At 37.9% G+C, this 20,565-nt stretch overlaps 1 protein-coding gene across 2 annotated transcripts in view; it reads left to right on the top strand.

Moving 5' to 3' along the window:
- LPGAT1 (lysophosphatidylglycerol acyltransferase 1) overlaps positions 1–19,211 on the top strand; it is a 116,740-nt gene extending 97,529 nt beyond the window's left edge. For both annotated transcript variants that reach the window (XM_077763176.1, XM_077763175.1), the window contains 2 exons: positions 12,200–12,306; positions 14,479–19,211. In XM_077763176.1, the coding sequence (XP_077619302.1) occupies positions 12,200–12,306; positions 14,479–14,630 (259 nt within the window). In that variant the 3' untranslated portion in view covers positions 14,631–19,211. The remainder of the gene's footprint in view (positions 1–12,199; positions 12,307–14,478) is intronic.
- The last annotated feature ends 1,354 nt before the right edge of the window (positions 19,212–20,565 follow it).

The following is a 20,565-nucleotide window of genomic DNA, read 5'->3' as shown; positions in this document are numbered from 1 at the left end:
CAAACCATCATTTTAAGTGAGATAAAAATCTTCATCCTCTGCTTAGAAGATAGACTTAATTTCTTCACAAATATTTATAAAAAGTTATACATGGAAGAGATTTTGTATTGTTAACATAGTCGAGATCGAAAACCACAACCTATAAATCTAATTTCCTAAGTTATTTTTAGTACAGGAATCCGAACATAATATGATTTGGAGAACTAGGATGAGCTTTGGAAATGAAGAGCCCTCTCCCCACCTCCCTGGCCCTGTGGGGTTCATCCTGTCCTTGTTAACTTTTTGGTCTCTTCAGAGTCAAGCACAGTGACTGCCATTGGTATTCAGTAACTATTTTTGTCTTCTAAGGTAATTTAGTGTTAGAAATATTATATCCCCAAAATGAAAAAAATTCTTAGCATTTAATTTTTGATTGAATAATGGTTAAGCATAACTCTCACTGAAGATCACTATTTATCTTTTAGTTACTTTAAGTAACTAAAAGTCAGTTTAATTTGAGAAGTGGCAGGGCTAGCTAGGTCTTTTTGTCTAACCTTTCATTTAATGCAGGAACACATACACATGCACCCGCGCGCACGCGCGCGCGCGCACACACACACACACACACACACACACACACACAGTGACAGATTGCTTAAATACAGACTTCTCCAGGATCCTGTTTTTAGCCCTCTTTTGTCTGTGGGTGTTGAGTTCATAGTAGACTAAATAGAAACAGCTCCTCTACTTACTGCTTACTGAGAACTTACTGCTAGTTCTCAGTCCTTCTATCAGGTTCCAGACCCTCACTTCACTCTCCCTACTGCGAGCCTGTTATTTCTAACACTGAATTTACTTTCCTTCACACAAACTTGTTTCTCCTGGTTGTCCAAGTGGGATTTCTGTTAATATCAGTCTGCCCTCACCCAGAATGAAAATTTTGGAATTCCTTTGACTCTTCTAGTTTTTAATTTAATTCTGCCTCTCAAATTCAGCTACCAATTCCTATGAAGGAAAAAATGCCATAGCCTAGCTCAGGCCTCATTACCTTTTACTTGCAGTGTGTTTTCTTATTAAATATTCCCTATATTGATATTGATTCCATCTTCAGTCTGTCATATTTTACTGCTATATTCCTCTTCCTACAGCATGATACCTTCTTTTTCCTTTTTTCCTTTTTTTTGTTATAAACATTAGTGGGACAAATGGCATGATTTGAATGAAGTCTGTAGATTGTAGATTAGATAATAATATTATATTAGTGTTAAACTCCTGATTTGGATCACTCCATTATGGTTATGTAAGAGACTGCCCTTATATTTAGAAAATACACATGGAAGTATTTGGGGGACATTGTCTGTAATTTACTCTCAAAAGTTGAAAAAATCATATTGTATATATGTCAAAAAGATACATATGCATATATGGAGAGAAAGAATGTTAACATAAAGCAAATATGGGAAAGTGGGAAATATTGATATTTGGGAATCTGAATGAAGTATACATGTGAATTCTTTGTACTAGTTTTATAAATTTTCTTTGAGTGTGAAATTATTTGAAGATTCAAAGTTTTAAAAAGTTGGGACACCTAGATGGCTCAGTTGGTTAAGCGCCAGACTCTTGGTTTTGGCTCAAGTCATGATCTCACAGTTCGTGAGATTAAGCCCTGCGTTGGGCTCTGTGCTGACAGGATGGAGCCTGCTTGAGATTCTCTCTCCCTCTCTCTCTGCCCCTCCCCTGTTCTCTCTCTTTCTCTCAAAATAAATAAATACATTTTTAAAAAAGTTTTAAAAAGTCATTAGAGAGATAGGGAAAATTCTCTGTGCCTTACCCTCAGTTTTGCTCTGAACCTTAAATTGCTCTAAAAAAATAGCCTTAATAGTAAATTTTTAAAAGTTACTAGACTCCTGGAAAGTATGTAATCGTGTGATTCTGTTAAGCAAATATAACAATATCATGTTTTACTTAATAGTTCAGTTCACTCAATAAGCATTTGTTAAGCATCTTATTGTGTCTCAAAAGATATAACATAAATAAAGATATATAAATATATTTGAGTTCTAAAAAATGCCACTTCATTGTTTATACCCTCGTGTGGCATGCTGGCTTGCTATAGTTTTGACTATTACAAGGAGCAGGGCTCAAGGAGAAGGGGTCCCAGGTTGAATTTTCCCTGACTATGAAAGGAAGCAGTGGCCAATGTGCTATTTGCCTTCTCCCTTTCTACGCAAGTGTTAAAGTCACTTGAAATTCTCTCCTATATGACCCTACATTTGCTGCCTTAGAGCCTTCATTTATCCCTATATTAAAGTGGGTAAAAGTTTCTATCTGAGTCGCTGAAGTCTATTTTCAGATAAGTGTTTTGGGTTTGTTTGTTTTTTTAATCTTGCTAGTGGTTTGAAGGGGAAGCTATAAATACTACATTTTAGCATGTTGAGATGAAGCCTTGAGCAGCTTACCTCAGGACATGGCTCCAAGCAAAACTTCTGGAACTTGAATGCTGGGAGATACCTAATATGTTAAATTTGGCAGTACCTGTTCTTATCCATGAATCTATTTTTGGTGACAAGTAGTTTCTGCATTTCTGAGTGGTTATCGCACCAGCCCTGGTGGGTGTCACTTAACTACACCCATGGTACTGATGGCTGTCTACACATGGCACCTCATAAGTTTTATACTGGCAGATTACTTTCATTTTAACTCAGTTTGATAAGCTCGAGTTCCCATGAAGGAGCAGGCACTGATTTATGCACCACGTATGCAAGGATGAGGACAGCACAGTCTGACAGAGGGAATAGACACATGAGGAAAATACATAGAACGTAAACTAATAAGCATAGTTACAAGGGACAGAGTTGGCACTGAGAAGGGATTATTAACTGTGTAGGAGAAGAGGAGGAAGAAGCTGAAAGGGAAGAGGACAAAGGGGTAAAAGAGCCAAATCCTTATCTTCCATAGTAGGAAGTCAGTGAATAAATTTGAAATTGGATAATCTAGAAATAATGGTAGCAACATGTTTATAAGCAAGATGGAAGTAGATGGCAAAAGAAAATTGAAAAGGGCTGTATCTGGGAAACAGGTATCTGAGCAGGAGAAAAATAGGCCTATTATTTTTCATGTGAACTTTGTAGTACTCAGACTCTTGAAAACTCTATGCATATTGTTACTTTGTTAAAAACTAAAAAAAAAAAATTTAATCCTAATTCTCTTTTTAGGTCAACCGAAGGGATGTCATTCCCATGTATCCTATGCTATAAGTAGACAACACACCCCCTTTCCTTTGAATTTACACAGACATTCTATAAACTCCTTATACAGCATTGACCATATTCTGGGTTTAGAGTGTTTGTTTACTCTTCCCTCTGCTAGATTATTAGGTTTTTGAAAGCAGGAACTATTCGTCTTAAAATCTTCCTCAGTGCTTATTAGCTCCTTTACTTGGAGTTGGCATAACTGAATTGGGGATTTAGCCATGTCATTTGTTAGCTCCTACTTTGGATTCTTGGTACCCTGAAAATTCAAATGTTCTAACGAATATATAGAGGTGCCAGCTGCTAAGCATTATTTATATCTTTTTTTGCAAGTGTAATTTATGTAGTGCTCTTAAATCTGATTCAGTGGATTTGGGTAGAATACTCTATTGAAGAGCACATGCTGGGGGCACTTGGGTGGCTTGGTTGTTAAGCATCCCACTCATGGTTTCGGCTCAGGCCATGATCTCACGGGTTTGGGAATGGGAGCCCCGCATTGGGCTCAGCACCGGGCATGGAGCCTGCTTGGGATTCTGTCTCTCTCCTTCTCTCTCTGCCCCTCTGCACCACTATGTGCTCGTTGTCTTTCTCAAAATAAATAAATACACTTTTTTTTAAAAAAAAAAAAGCAGATTCTGGATTACTGACTATTAGAATTTTTGTTTCTTGAAAATTAGCTAGTTTCTCATTTGGATAGCTACTGGTATTGGAAAGATTTGTTTCTGTTATTTATTTATTTACTTCCCACAAGAACTCCTTTTATTTGATTCCAAGAGGACTGGTATTGAGTGCATTTGATACTTTGCCATATTAGGGGATTAGTTGTTTTAATATTTTAATCCCACAGTAATCAAACAGAGTAATAAAAGTAGATTGCTCTTGAGAGAGCATTTGGTCTGCCCTCCTGGCTGTCTCCTAAGGCCTAGAGAATGTTCAGCCTATTCTAGACAGATGCTAGGGAAAGTTTTCTATTAAAGCACAGCCCCATTTCCACACTCACCCCCATTTAAAGCAATATATAATTCACCAGCCTCACCATGTTCTTTCAAGTGTCCGGTTGGTAAATCCAAACTCCTCTGTTTAACCCAGCCATATTTTTAGTCACTTTTCTCCTTATAAAAGTGGGGTTAAAAAAATTTTTTTAATGTTTCTTTATTTTTGAGAGAGAGACAGAGAGATGGAGAGGACACACAGGCAAGGGAAGAGCAGAGAGAGGGAGACAGAAAATCTAAAGCAGGCTCCACGTTGATAGAGAGCTTGATATGGGGCTTGAACTCACAAATTGTGAGATCATGACCAGAGCCAAAGTGGGATGCTTAACCAACTGAGCTGCCCAGGCCCCCCTAAAGGTGTTTTAAATACTATTTCAAGATATTCTTAGGGCACCTGGGTGGCTCAGTCAGTTGAGCGTCCGACTTCGGCTCAAGCCATGATCTCACAGTTCGTGAGTTTAAGCTCCACATTGGGCTCTGTGCTGACAGCTCAGAGCCTGGAGCCTGCTTCAGATTCTGTGTCCCTCTCACTTTGCCCCTACCCTGCTCATGCTAAGTCTGTCTCTCTCTCTCTCCCTCTCTCTTAAGAATAAATAAAAAGCATTAAAAAAAAAAAAAAAAAAGATGTTCTTTAGCCCTATGGCTCTTGCTAAGTTTATTAGGCCTGATTTTATATTTAGAGAAATAGTGTATTTTTATAAGTCAAAAAGTAAACAATTCCTCAAACCATTTGGCTGCTATTCAGTATGGTAGAACTAAGTAGTTTACAGAGTGTTACATATACCGCAAAACTGTGTTAAGATAGGATTAAATTACCTAAAAGTAAAAAGTCAGTAATTTGTAATGCCATTCAGTTAAAAAATAAAACCCAGTTTTTAAGTTTAAGTTTTTAATTTTAAAACATTCCTCAAGTTTCTGGGTGAAGCTAACTGACTTTACTAAGAATCCAAATATTCAAGGATATCTCATTTGGAGGAAGCAAAAGGAAACAAATGATTACATTTTCCTGAATAGTTAAATTTCCTGCGTGGCCCTGGGCACACCTTCCTTGTACCTGGAACTGTGCTGGCCGGAGCTGCGAGGCCTTCTGCCTGGACCCTGCCCCGTGTGTACACAGCCCAGGGATCACCCAGAGACTTGAAGTTGTGACTCCCACTCTGTGCTTGCTTCTTTCAGGGGTCCCTGTCTCTTCCAACTGCTGTGGCCGCCCTAATTTCTGCCCTTCTCATTCTTCAGCCAGTGAGACTACATTATTTCTATGTAAATTTTAAGCCTCTCTGTTTGGCAGTAACTGGGAATTCTCCCCGCGCAAAAGGCTGGAAAAAGTGGAAAACTCACCCAGTACCATTCCTGCCTTCCGTATGTTGACTCTCCTCCAACTTCTGCCTGTTTTTAGTTACTCTCTGGAGTGCTCCACTAATTACTTTCAGTATTCTGTCCAGAATGTATAACTGGTACCTGTGAACTCCTCTGCAATTATAAGAAGCAGAATTCATCTCTTGTCTTATTTTAATGGATATTACAAGTCACAGGGAGAGTTAGAGCTAAGTCTCAGATTTATGAGGCCAAAGTATAGATTTTGCTCTTGAGTATGCCCCTGCTCACTTTTTTTGCCCTTTTAAAGTAGTACTGTATTGTGCCAAAGTGACTGCAAACATAGGCACTGAAGTGAAATGGCAGTACTTAGTAAAAAGATGTTTATCTGTATAATTCAGAATATTTTTATTAAGATTAATATTGAAATGAAAACACAAGAGCTCTGTATACTTAAAGAGAACTCCTAGGTGGATCCCCAAGAATATGTCCCCAAATTTGCATATCCCAGTAGTGAAACATTGCCAGCTCTCCAGAGCAGAGCTTCTGACTTTTATTATTCTCCAGTTTAAAAATCTTTCCATGAGAAAAAAAAAAAAAAAAAAATCTTTCCATGAGAGCCATTCTCATAAATTGCTGGTGGGAATATAAATTGATATAATCTTTATGAAGACAGTTTGGCCACATTTTTCAAAATTACTATTGCATTTAATCTTGAGTTAGCAATTTCCCTTTGGGAATTTTATCCAGTAGATATACACATATGAATGAACATTTGCATAATGTTCTTCATTGCCACATTGTTTAGAATAACAAAAGGTGAGGGGGTGCCGAGGTGGCTCAGTTGGTTAAGAGTCTGAATTTAGCTTAGGTCATGATCTCAGGGTTCTGAGTTGAGCCCTATATGGGGCTCCCTACTGTTAACCTTGGAGTCTTCTGCTTCCCTCTCTCCTTGCCCCTCCCCAACTTGTTCTCAGGCACCGTGTGTGCTAGCTCTCTCTCTCTCAAAAATAAATAAATATTAAAAAAAAATAAGAATAACAAAAGATGAGACACTGTCTATCATTAGGAAATAATTTAATGTTTACTGTGTATTAAGAGACTACAGTGAAATTTGAAAATAATTTTAACAATAACAGCAAAATATTTTTAACAAATGATAAGGAAAATATAAAAATTTATGGGATATAGCATAATCTGTGTTTACAGGAAAATTTAGAGCCTTAAAAACCTTCTATTAGAAAAGAAAAATACCTGAAAATCAGTAATCTGAATGTCTCTAAAAGTTAGAAAAAGAAAAGTAAATTAAATACAAAGATCATAGAAAACAGGCAATAAGACAGGAGAATTTATTGAAATCAAAAACATACAGTAGAAAGAATAACACACAAAAAAAATGGGGTTTAGCATTATAAAATTGACTCCAGACAAGGCTGATCAAGAAAAAAAGAAGGCCCATGTTAACAATATCAGGAATGAAAAAGTAGACATTACTACAGATTCCATAGTCACTAACAGGACAAAAAAGGACATTAAGTATAATTCTTCCAGAGCATAGGAAAGGGGATACTTCTGAGTTTGTTTTATGAAACCAGTATAACTTTGATACCAAAACCTGAACCAAGGATATTATAAGAAAGGAAAATTTACAGGCAAATTTCTTCCATGATTATAAATCCAAGACTAAGCCAGCAATATATGAAAAACATATCAGATGTGTGCCAAGAGCGTATATTCCACAAAGAAAAGTTTGGGTTAACATTCAAATCAGTCAAAAAAAAAGACTCAAAAATCAGCCAATTTAATTCATCACATTAACAGAATAAAGGAAGAAATTATAAAAGCATGTCAATAGATGGAAAAAATTGATGAAGTGTTAACTCTCTTTCATGATAACAAAGAAAACACTCTGAGCAAACTATGAAATAGAAGGGGATTTCTTTAATCTTACTAATGGTATCTACAAAAAAAATCTACAGTAAATATCATAATTAATGGTGAACTATTGAATGTTTCCTCGGTGAAAGATGAGAAATGAATGACAAAGGAGCTCATTATTACCAGCTCTAGTCAGTATTGTCCTATCAGTCAATGTGACAAGAAAAAGGAATCAACAGTGTAAATATAGAAAAGGTAGAAACAAAATTGTCATTATATATGTTAATTCCTCTTCCTACCTGCAAATTAAGGTTATAAGATTGCTTGGTGGATATAGACATTCAGTCCTCATAATATAAATGGCTGTTTCATACACTGGGTACCTAAAGAGACTTCTCAGACAAGGCAAGAGGCTAGAAAAAGCTGCTTCACAAACTGACTTAAAAAAAAAAAAATCTCCCTTTCAAACCTACTTTAAGTTGAGATGGTGGCTTGAGACAGGGAGTTTGGCCTTTTGCAGCCAAAGACAAAGATGTAGTGGATGAGGAGATGTGAGCTTAGCATTGTATGGTGAACACTGCCAACATTTTCCCATAGAAATATGTTTGCCTAGTGGCTAAATTCTGTAGGATTCCATGTCCACTGCTGGTGAAGTAGTCTGTCAAAACAGCCTAAGGAGGGGCGCCTGGGTGGCTTAGTCGGTTAAGCGTCCGACTTTCGCTTAGGTCATCATCTCGCGGTTCGTGGGTTCCAGCCCCGCGTCAGGCTCAGTGCTCACTGCCAGCTCAGAGCCTAGAGCCTGTTTCGGAGTCTGTGTCTCCCTCTCTCTCTGACCCTCCCCTGCTCACGCTGTCTCTCTCTCTCTCTCTCCTACAAATTAAAAAAAAAAAAAAAAAAAAAGCCTAAGGAGCTTGTACAACCTGTGTCACCTTCCCCCATGGGGATCTGAATTCTTAGTTAAAATGGGGAGAAGCAGGGGTGCCTGGGTGGCTCAGTCAGTTAAGCTTCTGACTTCTGCTCAGGTCACGATCTCGATCTCGTGATTTGTGTTTTCAAGCTCCTCATTGGGCTCTGTGCTGACAGCTTGGAGCCTGGAGCCTGCTTCAGATTCTGTGTGTGTGTCTCTCTCTGCTTCTTCCCTGCTCATTCTCTCTCTCTCTCTCTACTTCTCTCAAAAATAAATAAACCCTAGAAAAAAAATTTTAATGGGGAGAGGAAAAGAGGAGACATTAAAATTCTTGGCATATTATTTCTACTTTGAGACTTTCTTATAATTCAAAGAGTAGAAAGTTACCCTTTGAAGAAATGGAAAGACAAACTTGTTTAAATAGCCAAGGGACTAACTCCTCATTTGAAATTTTATCTCTGTGTCTCTGCTCCTCTGAGTAGATCAATATTAATATTAAAAGAATCTTTAGAATCTCTGTCAGGAATTTACCTTTGTAATACTTGGTAACAACATTTATCTTTTTACCTGACTGGCTTGACGCTGGCTTCATTATTGCCTCACTGGTATAGAAACACACACACACACACACACACACACACACACTGTATGTGTACAGTATTGTACATATGAAATAGTCTTGGAGGGGTGCCTGGGTAGCTTGGTTGGTTAAGTGTCCAACTCTTGGGTTCAGCTCAGGTCATGATTCTCCTGTTTGTGGGATCGAGTCTTGCATTGAGCTCTGCACTGGCAGCATGGAGCCTGCTTATTCTCTCTCTCTCCCTCTCTCTGCTCCTGCCCTACTCACACTATCTCTGTCTCTCTCAAAACAAATAAACTTAAAAAAAAAAAAGAAAATAGTCATGGATTGTCAAACCCTTATAGCAACTTTGGGTCCAGTCTAATTACTGGACCTGCTGCTGAAGCCAGAGAACTGAAAAGCACAGCTACTTGCCATGAGCGATCTGGCCCTAAATGACCACCATGATCTGCCCATACCAAGTTATGCCGCTCTCCTCTGCCCAGCAGGTACATGTGTAACAACTTTGTAAGGTAAGTAATATTATTAACCCCATTTTACAGATGGAGGAGCTAAGTCATGCAGAGGTTAAACAATTTTCCCCAGGTCACATAGCTGGCAAGTGCTGTTGAGCCAGAATTCAACCCCTGGCCATGTATCCCAGAGTCTATACCCTCAGTCTCTATGCCGCACTACCTTCTAGGATTATTTTAGTTAAAGAAAAAAAATTCTCCACATATTAAAAACAAAGGACAAAACAAACAAACAAAAGCTGTTCTGTTTGTGGAAAGGGATCTCAGCCCTGAAGTCCCAGTCTCTTACTTTAGTGAGGCATATGAGAACACGAGAGTGCAGAGGTAAAAATTTTAGTTTGAAAGAGATCTTTCAATTACTCAGCAGTATAAGCATTGAAAGGGCTAAGAAACACTAGCCTGTGGGATGATTTTATATAGCATAAGCATTTCAAGTATTTTTTCTCTTTAAAAGTTATGATGTTTCTTTAATTCATCTTTTTGTTGCTAGTTCTTTCATAGCAAAAGAAAATCTAATTCTGGTAGGGGATTTTATAGTAACAAGCTGAAACTTGAAGTTTCTGGACCTTAGGATCTCCTACCCCATTAAAATATTTAATGAACCAAAGCACTTCTATGTTACTGCTTTAGAGCAATGTAGTACTATCCTTGGAGGAGCAAAAAGGTAACTAACTAAGATTGGGAAAGTTATTTTTTTCTGTGTAAATATATTTTGGCTTTGAAAGTATAACTTTTAATCAAGACTGTGCTTTCCTGAAATTGATTTTTTTTTTTTTAAGTTTATTTGAGAGAGACAGAGATAGTGTGAGTGCAGGAGGGGCAGAGGGAGGGGCAGACAAAGAATCCCAAGCACAGAGACAGCACAGAGCCTGACTCAGGGCTTGAACCCATTAGCCAGGAGATCATGAGCCGAAATCAAGAGTCAGATGCTTAACTGACTGAGCCACCCAGATACCCCGCACTGCCTGTTTTTAAAATAAAATTTTATTTGATCATAACTATACCCTTATACCTATTATTCATATTTTGTCTAAGACTATCTTCACACTACAAAGCAGAGTTGAATAGTTGCAACAGGTAGCATATAGCCTGCAAAGTCCTAATATTTTCTATTAGGACTTTCTATTTCTGGCTGTTTAAGGAAATGCTTGCAGGGGTGCCTGGGTAGTTCAGTCATTTAAGTGTCCAACTCTTGGTTTTGGCCCAGTCATGATCTCATGATTTGTGAGTTCAAGCCCTGTATTGGCAGCGCAGAGCCTGCTTGGGATTCTCTCTCTCTCTGCCTCTCTTCCACTGGTGCACACATGCACGTACTCTCCATCTCTGTCAAAATAAATAAACTTTAAAAAAAAAAAAAGGGTTTGCAGACACAATCAAGAGAATTGACAGACAGGAGCTGATGGTGGATTAGTTCTATATTCAGAGAAAACAGTATGTTTGCTCAATTCAGGGAGAACATAAGTTGAGCAGGAAAGGAATAGTAGCCTTGATTTACTACATGGCTTAACTTTGAATATATGTATCTGGTTATAACAATTAAACATCTAATACTGTGCTAATTAAAATTACCACGCAGCTGCATTGGGAAGACAAGAGGGATGTGAATGTGTGGTGGGAAAAGGAAGAAGGAACTTGATCCTCATCTTCTGTAGGGAAGGTCAGTAGATAGGCCCTCAAACTGAAGAAACATGGCAATAAATATCAAGATAATTGGTTAAAAGAGATAAAAATTGATTCCTTTGGAGAGAGAGAAATAAAGAGCAGAGAGACAGGGACTGGTATTTTTCATACAAACAAACTTTTTGTAGACTTTATAAACTGGGTACCTTTATACTTTTGATTTTAAAAAAAATAAAGAGGGGCGCCTGTGTGGCTCAGTTGGTTTACTGTCTTGAGTCTTGGTTTCAGCTCAGGTCAGCGTCCAGAGTCATGGGATCCGGCCCTGCGTGGGCCTGAGCGTGGAGCCTGCCTGAGATTCTCCACCCCCCTTCTCTGTCTCTCCCTGCCTCTCCCTCTTCCCTACTTGTGTCTGGACACACACACTCTCTCTCAATAAATAAAATATTAAGACATTTTTAAAAAGACCCTGCCCCCCCAAAAAAACCTGCAAAACAAAAAAGAAAACTTCAAAGTCAGCAAATACATAGTATTTACTGAGCTGCCCTTTTTGGTCCTTCCATCCCAAGGATATAGATCACTCATCATCCCAGCCTGTCTCCTGTTGAGTTGGGACACCTTCACAGAATTGTCACATTTGTGTTCCAGTAGGAGGTGGCCCTGCTCAGGACACCAATATCTCTGATTAAATTAATGAAAAAGCGCCAATTTAGGCAGATTCTGTCTAGTTCACAGACATTTCCTCCAAAAGTACATGGCTAAGATGCATTATCCAGCCTAGCATCCGACTGCTCTAAATGTGTTCAAAAGTAGCTGTATTGGAAAACTTCATCTGCTCTGAATACCATTTCTTCTTAAGCCCACAAACAGAGGAAGACACATACTTCTCAATAATTATTTGTAGATACTGGATAATTTACTAATATTCTTTCATCTTCTGGTGCTGGACCTAACATAAAACAGGCTAGTAAATGAATGAATGAATAAATGAACTCTGCTGTATAATCAACATTTTTTTTAAAACCAGGATGACCTGAGAAACGCAGAAACAAAGGCCGTTTCATAACTTTGTGCAGTGTTTCAGTGACCAAAGCTAAGTTGTGTTCCTGAATGATTTTGATTTCTGAATTAAAGTAGTTTTTGCTTTTTTTCCCCCCAACTCTTCATAGGATCTTTCCAATTAAAGATGTACCCCTGGAGACTGATGGCCTCTCTAATTGGCTCTATCAACGTTTTATTGAAAAAGAGGAACTTTTATCACATTTTTATGAAACAGGTACAGAGTATCCTATTACATAGGTTTCTGAAGTTAGTGGTGGTTCCAAAGATGTACTTTGGGGGGAGATAACCATTTTTCCATTTTTCAGATACCTTAAAGGAATCAAAGGATGTCTGTAGTTAAGAATTTCAGCATAGAATATTCATAAGGACAATGTTAGTGTTAAATTTATTCAGGCTTTTACTTACGCAGTATGCAAGATCAAACAATGAGTAAAATGTATAAATGGAACAAATGCAAGAAGGTACCAGTATTTGGAAAACTGCACATCCATATACAGTTACACAGCTGTCTGATGAAATAGCAAATAACATTTCTGATTTGGCACTGTGCTTACTTGATTGTTTAAATAATACCACCATCGTGCAGTTATTTGAGATCATTTTGAACGACATTTTTTGCATGCTTATTCTTTTCTTTACATACGAGGGATAAAACTTACTCTTTAAGTTTTCATGGGTACAACCTTATACTCTTCTCCTTGGGAGAAAAAAAGTCTATTTATCGTAAGGTCCCTTATCTATACTTACTATTTCCTACTTTCCGTGAAAACTACAATGCAGTGAAACAGACATAGAAAGGGAGGAGGTGAGAGGAAGGAAGAAAGGAAGTTAGGAAAGAAGAAAATTAGAGTTAGTAGAATGCTAGGAATTACCAAAGTGCTTTCACAAATAACTAAGTATATTGTAGGCTTATTTTCTAGAACCTACAATAAGAAAAAAAAAAAAAGAGGAAAAGAAGGTTGTGTTAGGTCTGATGATGGCTATGAGATTTTAGATTAACAGAAAGTGCTGTATTCTTCCCACTTAGATTTATTTAGTTCAGAATTAATGTTCCTCTTAAATCAGACCTTCAAAGGCCTGATAATGAACAAAGACTGATACTGATAATTACTTTTAATGCTTTTGTTTTTGTGTTTAGGATTTTTTTCACTTTACCCACAACAAGATTCCTTCCTGATCCTAATATTCTGACTCTGGGGCTGTGGACTAGTACACATTCTGTGACAGCAGTTGGATGCTGTGCATGTCTTTAGAATTCTTAGTAAGACTCATTGAACAAGATATCCCTTGTTGCACCATGTACAATCCTTGGTCTTACTCTCAAAATGTCTTTAAAGATAAAACAGGATAGATGTGATGATAGATGATAGATAGATGAAGAAGACACAAGGTGATTAAGAGTTAAGAATATCTCTTCTTTTTCAATCTTCATGTCTTGCTTTATCATATTTAGCCAAAATTATAGCAACAATAATGGAAGTCTTTTTTTAAGAAAGCTATTTGTATAATAGACCTTGAAACTTGAAAGTGTTCTCTGTAAATTGCTTGTGAGAAGCAAATCCCCACATGAATCAGCTTACCCAAAGGGATTATCAGCAAGGACAAAGACTATTTGAAATGCTGAAGTGTTATCAAGATGACCTTAGGTAGTATTGCTCTGAAGTAGTCTAGCCTTCCCATCCAGAAAAGAATTTAAAGGCATCTGTTTGCTTTGTGTTTCTCTTTATATTATTAAATTTCATAAGTAATATTGCCTTTTGAAAATAATATAAGTGATTTGCCACCACCTTTTGCAAAAAACATTTAACTTGTAAATAGAGTAATTAGTGTAAGTTATGTTATTTCAGAAATTATTTAGTATCAATTTCACACATCCTGTGTCCTGGCCACTATGGAAATCTCTAGGGTTCCAGGGGAAACAAGGCAGCCAGAGTGCCTGCTCTCATGCAGTTTATACTCCAGAAGGAGACAGACAGTAAACAAGTCTGTAGCAAAAAGAAAAGATAGATCTGGATCATTACCAGATCATGGAAAGTGCCGAGAAGGAAATAAACATGGCAATGAGTGTGACGTCCTTAAGTGGTGGGGAAGTAGATGGATGATATTTTTTCAGATACTGGAAGAATGCAGTTAAACCTGCCATTCACTGAGATGGGAAGAAGCATCTCAGGCGGGGAGAATAAATACAAATGTTCAGGAGCAGGAAAAGGGTCAGCAGTTTGTATATTGTATTTCAAATGAGATCTCTCTTCAGGAACAAAGGGAAGTCACAGAAGATGCTTTAAAAAACACACAACAGAAATTCTAGTTATACTAATATTCAACTTTTGTTCAGAAGACCTACCACCACAGTAAAACAAATTAATATTTCTGTCTTGTCTTTCAGGGGCTTTTCCACCTCCCAAGGGCCATAAGGAAGCTGTTTCCAAGGAGATGACCCTCAGCAATATGTGGATATTTCTCATACAGTCTTTTGCATTTTTGTCAGGCTATATGTGGTATAACATCATTCAGTATTTCTACCATTGCCTGTTTTAGGAATTGACTGGGACTTGTCAAGGTCACCATAGGAGTTCAGACTTTCATAAGCGTGCATTATTTTACATGTGCAAATTAGAATATAAAAAAAAAAAGCAAAGGAAATTCAATGGATGGATTACTATTTATCCCCCTTTGGGATATTTTAAAACTCTACTAAAATGAGGATCAGTAATATAATGACCTGCTAATATGTTTTAAGGACTTTCCATGTTTTCAAAAGATACACTCTACCACACATTTAAGCCAACATCACATTCAGAGAAGAGGAAATCATAAAATCATCCTAGAAGACTATCTGAGAGAAACGCCGTTGCCACTAGATGTACTTGGTAATCTAGTTCAAGCTCAGAAAGTTGTATCCATTCCTCTTAGCTCGTAGCGTCTCTTAGGGCAGTGCTGTAGAGCCCCCTCATTTCCACCGGCCCTGGCCGTGTCCCTGGGAGCCCCAAGGCAGGGGTACCCTCTGAGGACCTGTTCCCCTGTGGTTTGCAGTGACACTCCAGTGTCAGGCCTGCTCATGGGGGGACAGCAGTGTCCACTGGACACATCCTGGTACTAGAATGTGTTTCTAAAAAAGGCTAGCTCAGTCCAATATCGTGTTTACATGTGCTAGTGCTTTCCCTTATATGAGGGGGGTCACTTGATTTCTCTTTTTGTATAGAAGGCATATCATAGATTGATAATTGTCTTTTACAAAATGCACTTTTATCAGATGCATATATAGCAAAGGATTAGTAATATAGCCTGAAAACCAGCGTAAGCCTAGTCGGTAAGTGACATTCTCGAGAGGCTGTGCTGTCTCCGCGTGTGTACCTGGGCGTGGAAGCCCTGCAGGCTGCCTGCTCTGAGCACCGCTGGTGTGAGGCTTCCGTCGAGCTCCGAGGTGTTTGTCCCATTTTGGCTTATTAGCACCAATGCTCGGGGACGGCTGAAACTAATGTAAGACATTTAAATGATCAGTTTGAGGTGGAACAGGGGTTGGATCAGAAAAACAGGAGCTAGAGCCAGATATGGGCTCAAAATGGTGACAAGCTCTTACATGGCACCCCTGAACCCGTGCTCCATTGTCACATCAGGTTGCTGCCCGTGCCAGAGTGATGTGACCAGGATTCAGACCAGCACAAAAGGCTTCCCCTGTCTCTTCCCATTGTTTTTAAGAAGAATAAAGTCAAGTCTCTATTTCTAGAGAACATTTTTTCCCACTATGTTCATGTGATTTACCTCATAGTAGAACCAGACTCTTCCCACAAAGCACTGGGACCGCATCCGCCCTTCCCCTGCACCCTCAGAGTTGAGACAGAGCGTGTGTTTGGGTTTGGGACTGTAGGACTTTTAAGATACTGGTAAGTCAGGGGTAGTTTTCTGAGATATGAGCAGTGTAGATTCCCCTGTTGTCGCTAATCATACAAATGGCAATTTTGAGAAGTAGGCCAGAAAATAAAAATAAAGGTTCATGTTTTCTATTTTTAAATAAACCAAAAAAAGAAACTGAAAAGATGTGAATTTTCTCCCAGTTATGTGGGAAAGGTAAAGCAACACCAAATAAAAGTCCACAGCAGCCTCGTCTTTAGGTTAATTCCGTGCATATATGAAAGAGAATAATGTGTTAATGAAATACCTCATTGCATATTATGCTACTACTGGTAAAATGCAGAAGATGGTGTTAATGCATTTGCTTTGGTAGTGGTTGTTATAAGATGCGATTTTTTTTTGAAATCTAGACATTTTATTGTATGTTTTACAGTGACAGTGAGTTGAGTAGGTGAAATCAATCTCAATTAAGAGGCATGGATAATGATAGGAAGCCAAAGAGAAGCTTCTGTTTGAGGCCCAGCAAACACTGCTAGATTACAGGATGAATTGAAATTGTTCATTTGAGGGATTAGTCAGCCATCTGGGGGATAAGTTGCTCACTGTTAGATATGGCATACACAGTCCTAGCTAAATAGACCTTTTTCTCATTGCTAAAGCAAGCCACAGGTAGGAGTGGCCAATTCTCCTATCAAGAAAAAAAAAAGAGAGAGAGAGAGAGAGAAATGCATACAAGCATGCATAGATGTGATTTAGAGCCACTATTGCCATCACTGTGGTCCAAAGGAACGTGATATTGTTAATATACTGTATACATTAAACCAACTATTCTATAAGATGCTTTAATTTTCAAGTGCAGAGTCATTTCAACAGTCTCTAGAGTGACAGATACCAATAGATACGTGAGTTCATTTTTGAAAATAGACCTGTGGGATGTAAATAGATGTGTAGTTGACCTGTGTATCCCTCTTTGATTGTTTATCAACGTGTTCTCTCTCTTCTGTTTGCAAAATACGTTCATTTGAGAGCATCGATAGTGCTTTCCTCACCAGTAACTGGAGTTCTGCTCGCACTAGGGAATGTGAAGAAAGAATCAGTGTTCTTATATGGTGAATCAGGGAAGCAGCAATACGCCACTGTACAGAACTGGATAAAAATTCCTAATTTGTACTTTCTTTGCAAAGTGAGATGAAAGGCGGTTGAGAGACTGTACATTTTGTTAAGGGGAAAAAATAAAACTGTGCCAGTAGTTTGTAGAATCTCAGTACTTCTTGATCTCAGCTGATCTGCCTAGATTCCCACGTCAGAGAGGATTGAGAACTCCCTACTGGATCCTGGTCTCAGCAAGTCACAGCAGTGGAGCACCTGCTTGGCTATGACCACACCGGCAGTTCACTCTTAACTTCAGAAACTATTATTGGTGTTGAAATACACAGATACGATGGAGAAAGCTATGCAGCAGTGGAAGGTAAAGGAAAATTATAGAATGGAAAATGATATCTTGGGGTGGGCAAACAAATTAGTTGAGAATTTAAATAGAGTTTTTTAAAGATAACTCTGAGTTCAGATCTGTCATAATATTAAGTAGTTTTTAATATTACAATCAACCATTAATTTCCCACTATAAAGTAACTAGGGATTACTGGATGATTAACCCAATAATATGTCATAGTTAGCCAAAAATCTAGTGTGTATTTACAAGTTTTCCCCCACCAAACTTTTTTTTTCTTCTGGGGATGCTTCCTAATGAAAAAAAAAATGATTTCAGTTGTTTATTAGTTTCTCTTGCTTATGTATTTATGACTGTGTTAATGAGTAGTGAAAAGATTTGGGAAGACAGACAGCTTCAAAAAGAGAGAACACAAAAGCCTAAATAATCCGTGGGCTAGAAAAGGAATCCCTGAATAATCAGGAGTTGGCGGTATTGCAATTATACTCAAGCCTTTTATGAGAATGAAATGTTAAATCACCCAGTGTAAACCTCACATCATCCTAGGGTTAATATCATTTGGATTGATGTTAAGAATGGCTCTTCATTCTTTGCTTGTTATTCACTTGTGGATTTGTCTTTAGTAACGTTTTTGACAATCACTTCCCTAAAGACTCTTCTGAACTAGTGGGACCTGGTTATAATCATAGAAAGTAGTTTTTAATCATGGACAGTCTTATTGGATTCTTTTTATATTTAAGAAAATTTTATTTGCACTGCTGAATAGGAAGAGTTCACTATTTTCTTCAATACACAGGACTTCACTCCAGAGTTACCATTATGAGCAGGTCCCCTTGGGTCCACAAAGATGAATAAAAATGGTTAGTCTCATTTTTTGCCATGTAGTGCTGTGAACCTTAGGTCTGTGAATGTGAAAGGCAAAGTCAAAAGCAGGACTGGGCAGCAGGTATACTGGTTTATTTTATGAGGTGGTGGAGACTAATACATTTGGGACCAAAACCACCTAAATTGGACATTTCTAGATCACAGAGGGGCCAGTGTTCTCTGGAGCAGTCACTGGTTGGTGCTTTGTTGCAATCATTTTGCATTGATCCTCAACAATTAGGAACTGGACCCTGGGAATAAGCTGAGGGTGCTGAACTGTTGGGGAGGGTGACTGTAGCCATATGGAAGAAAAATATGGGTTTTCTGCAAAATTTCCATTTGAGAATTTTTACATTTAATATTTTTTAGAACAGTTGAAAGTGAAAATTTTTTAAGTGTATTCTAGCTGCAGAGTATGCACACATATTTCAAATGGCTTTATTTTTATTGTGTAGAACTGTTGAACACATGACTGATGCACAAGTTCTTTACATGGGAGGAGTCTGCATTTTACAGTAACTTATCTCATGACTGGGTAATGACACAGTGATACGTTGACCTGCCATTGTTACATTAAGTGCTTTCATTTTCTTCACAGTTACTGCAAAGTTGTATTTATTTTATACAGATGGGTTTTAGTTTTCCTGATGCCATATGTTTACTTCAGCTTGTTGACTTGTTTTCCTTTCTTTGTGTATCTGCATGTTGTAATGTATGATAAGAATGAATGTAAAGGCTGTGGCAACTGTAATTAATTTTTGTAAAGGGCTGGTCACACATGGATCTGGGTTATGAATGCATATGGGATTATTTTAGTAACCAGATCACCTTTTCAGAAATTTAGATGTGAACACCAAAAGAAGCATTTTCTCAACAACAACAACAACAAAATGAATAGCTGGTTCTATTTTTTTTTAACCTAGAAAAAATAAAGTTGATTTTTTTCAAGTAAAGTGCTTTTACTTCTTAGTGGTGGGGATGGGGTGTTTGTGTGTTTCTGGAGATATTTTGGCATTAACATCTATGGACAGGTACTTAGAACACATCATGGCAGTTGGATGCCGAGGGCAAACCGAAAAACCAAATAAAAAAACATTGTACTTCCTTCTTTGGTTTTAACCTATTTCCTCTGTTCCTTCCCCATTCTCCCCCATGGTATGGTGGAGATACTGGTATATTGTTGGTGTCTTGGTTAACTGTTCACCAGTCTGCTCTCCTGGGGAAAAAAAAATGCTGCGTGCAAATGTACATAAGTTTGCTATAAATTTTCCCGATAGCAAGGACATATAACACAATTAACAGATAATAATAAAATATACTTTATTGTAAACTCCATATGGCCAAGTGATTCTCCCAGGATGCTTTAATTGATTTTGCTGAACTCTGGTAGCCAACCTATGACTTGGAAAATGGAATAACATCCTAATCCGCCTGCTTCTCAAATTTATTGTCACTCAATCTGGTATGTGATCTACTGTTAAACTATTTCTTACCCTTGTACAAATTTTACTCATTAGGTGAACCACCTTGAGCTCCAGCACCAATTATAAGCTTATATCATTTTAATAACAGCTGTTTAACAACTGCTGACAAAACACTAAAGTGGAATAGTTGGCTGTGGCATCAGGAGCCGTCAGGAACTGTCTCCAGGATACCACTGGCCTGTCTTTTCTGTTTGTGTAATTGTTAGTATTGAATAAACCTCTCACAGTTAAGCTACTCAGTGCTCTTAGGAAATTCCCATCACTGACCCTTGAAGGGTCTTTAAAAGGTGGGAAAGCATTAACATTAGTCCTACAGAGCATGCTTTTGATTGGAAGAATTTGACAAACGCAAACTTTTATCCTGAGGTGCATGGGAAACTTGATTTTTTTAAAGCTGGCTCTATGCTTTCAGGACTCAAAGTTTAAGTCAACTGATAGAAGTCTCTCTTAGATTTTGTTTTGAGCCTTTAAAACCTTTATTGTTCAGGTATTTGTAGAATATGTTTGATCCCACTGAAAAAAATTTAAATGTATTAAAAATATCTTATACAATCTACCAAATAAGTTAAAATGTTATACAGTTCAGTCTACCTCCTCTTCTTCTATTTGGATTCAGGCTATTGTTTTGAGTTGAGGTTGCATTTTCCCCCCTAGAAGTTGCTTCTGTCGAAGATGAAGAGCAAATTGGGGGCAGAAGACTGAAAGCAAATTTGAAGCACTCAGAGATTGCTGACCAGCCCTATTTCTCATGAGTTGGGGGCGGGGGGAAAGGGGAGCCATTGTTTTAAATTTCCACTTGATATGAAAATGTTTGTTTTTAAAA

This window comes from Crocuta crocuta, unplaced genomic scaffold (assembly GCF_008692635.1).
Source record: "Crocuta crocuta isolate KB4526 unplaced genomic scaffold, BGI_CrCroc_1.0 scaffold3, whole genome shotgun sequence".
Lineage (NCBI taxonomy): Eukaryota > Metazoa > Chordata > Mammalia > Carnivora > Hyaenidae > Crocuta > Crocuta crocuta.
Note: the sequence above shows the minus strand (reverse complement) of the source record. Positions and strands in the feature narration are given on the sequence as shown.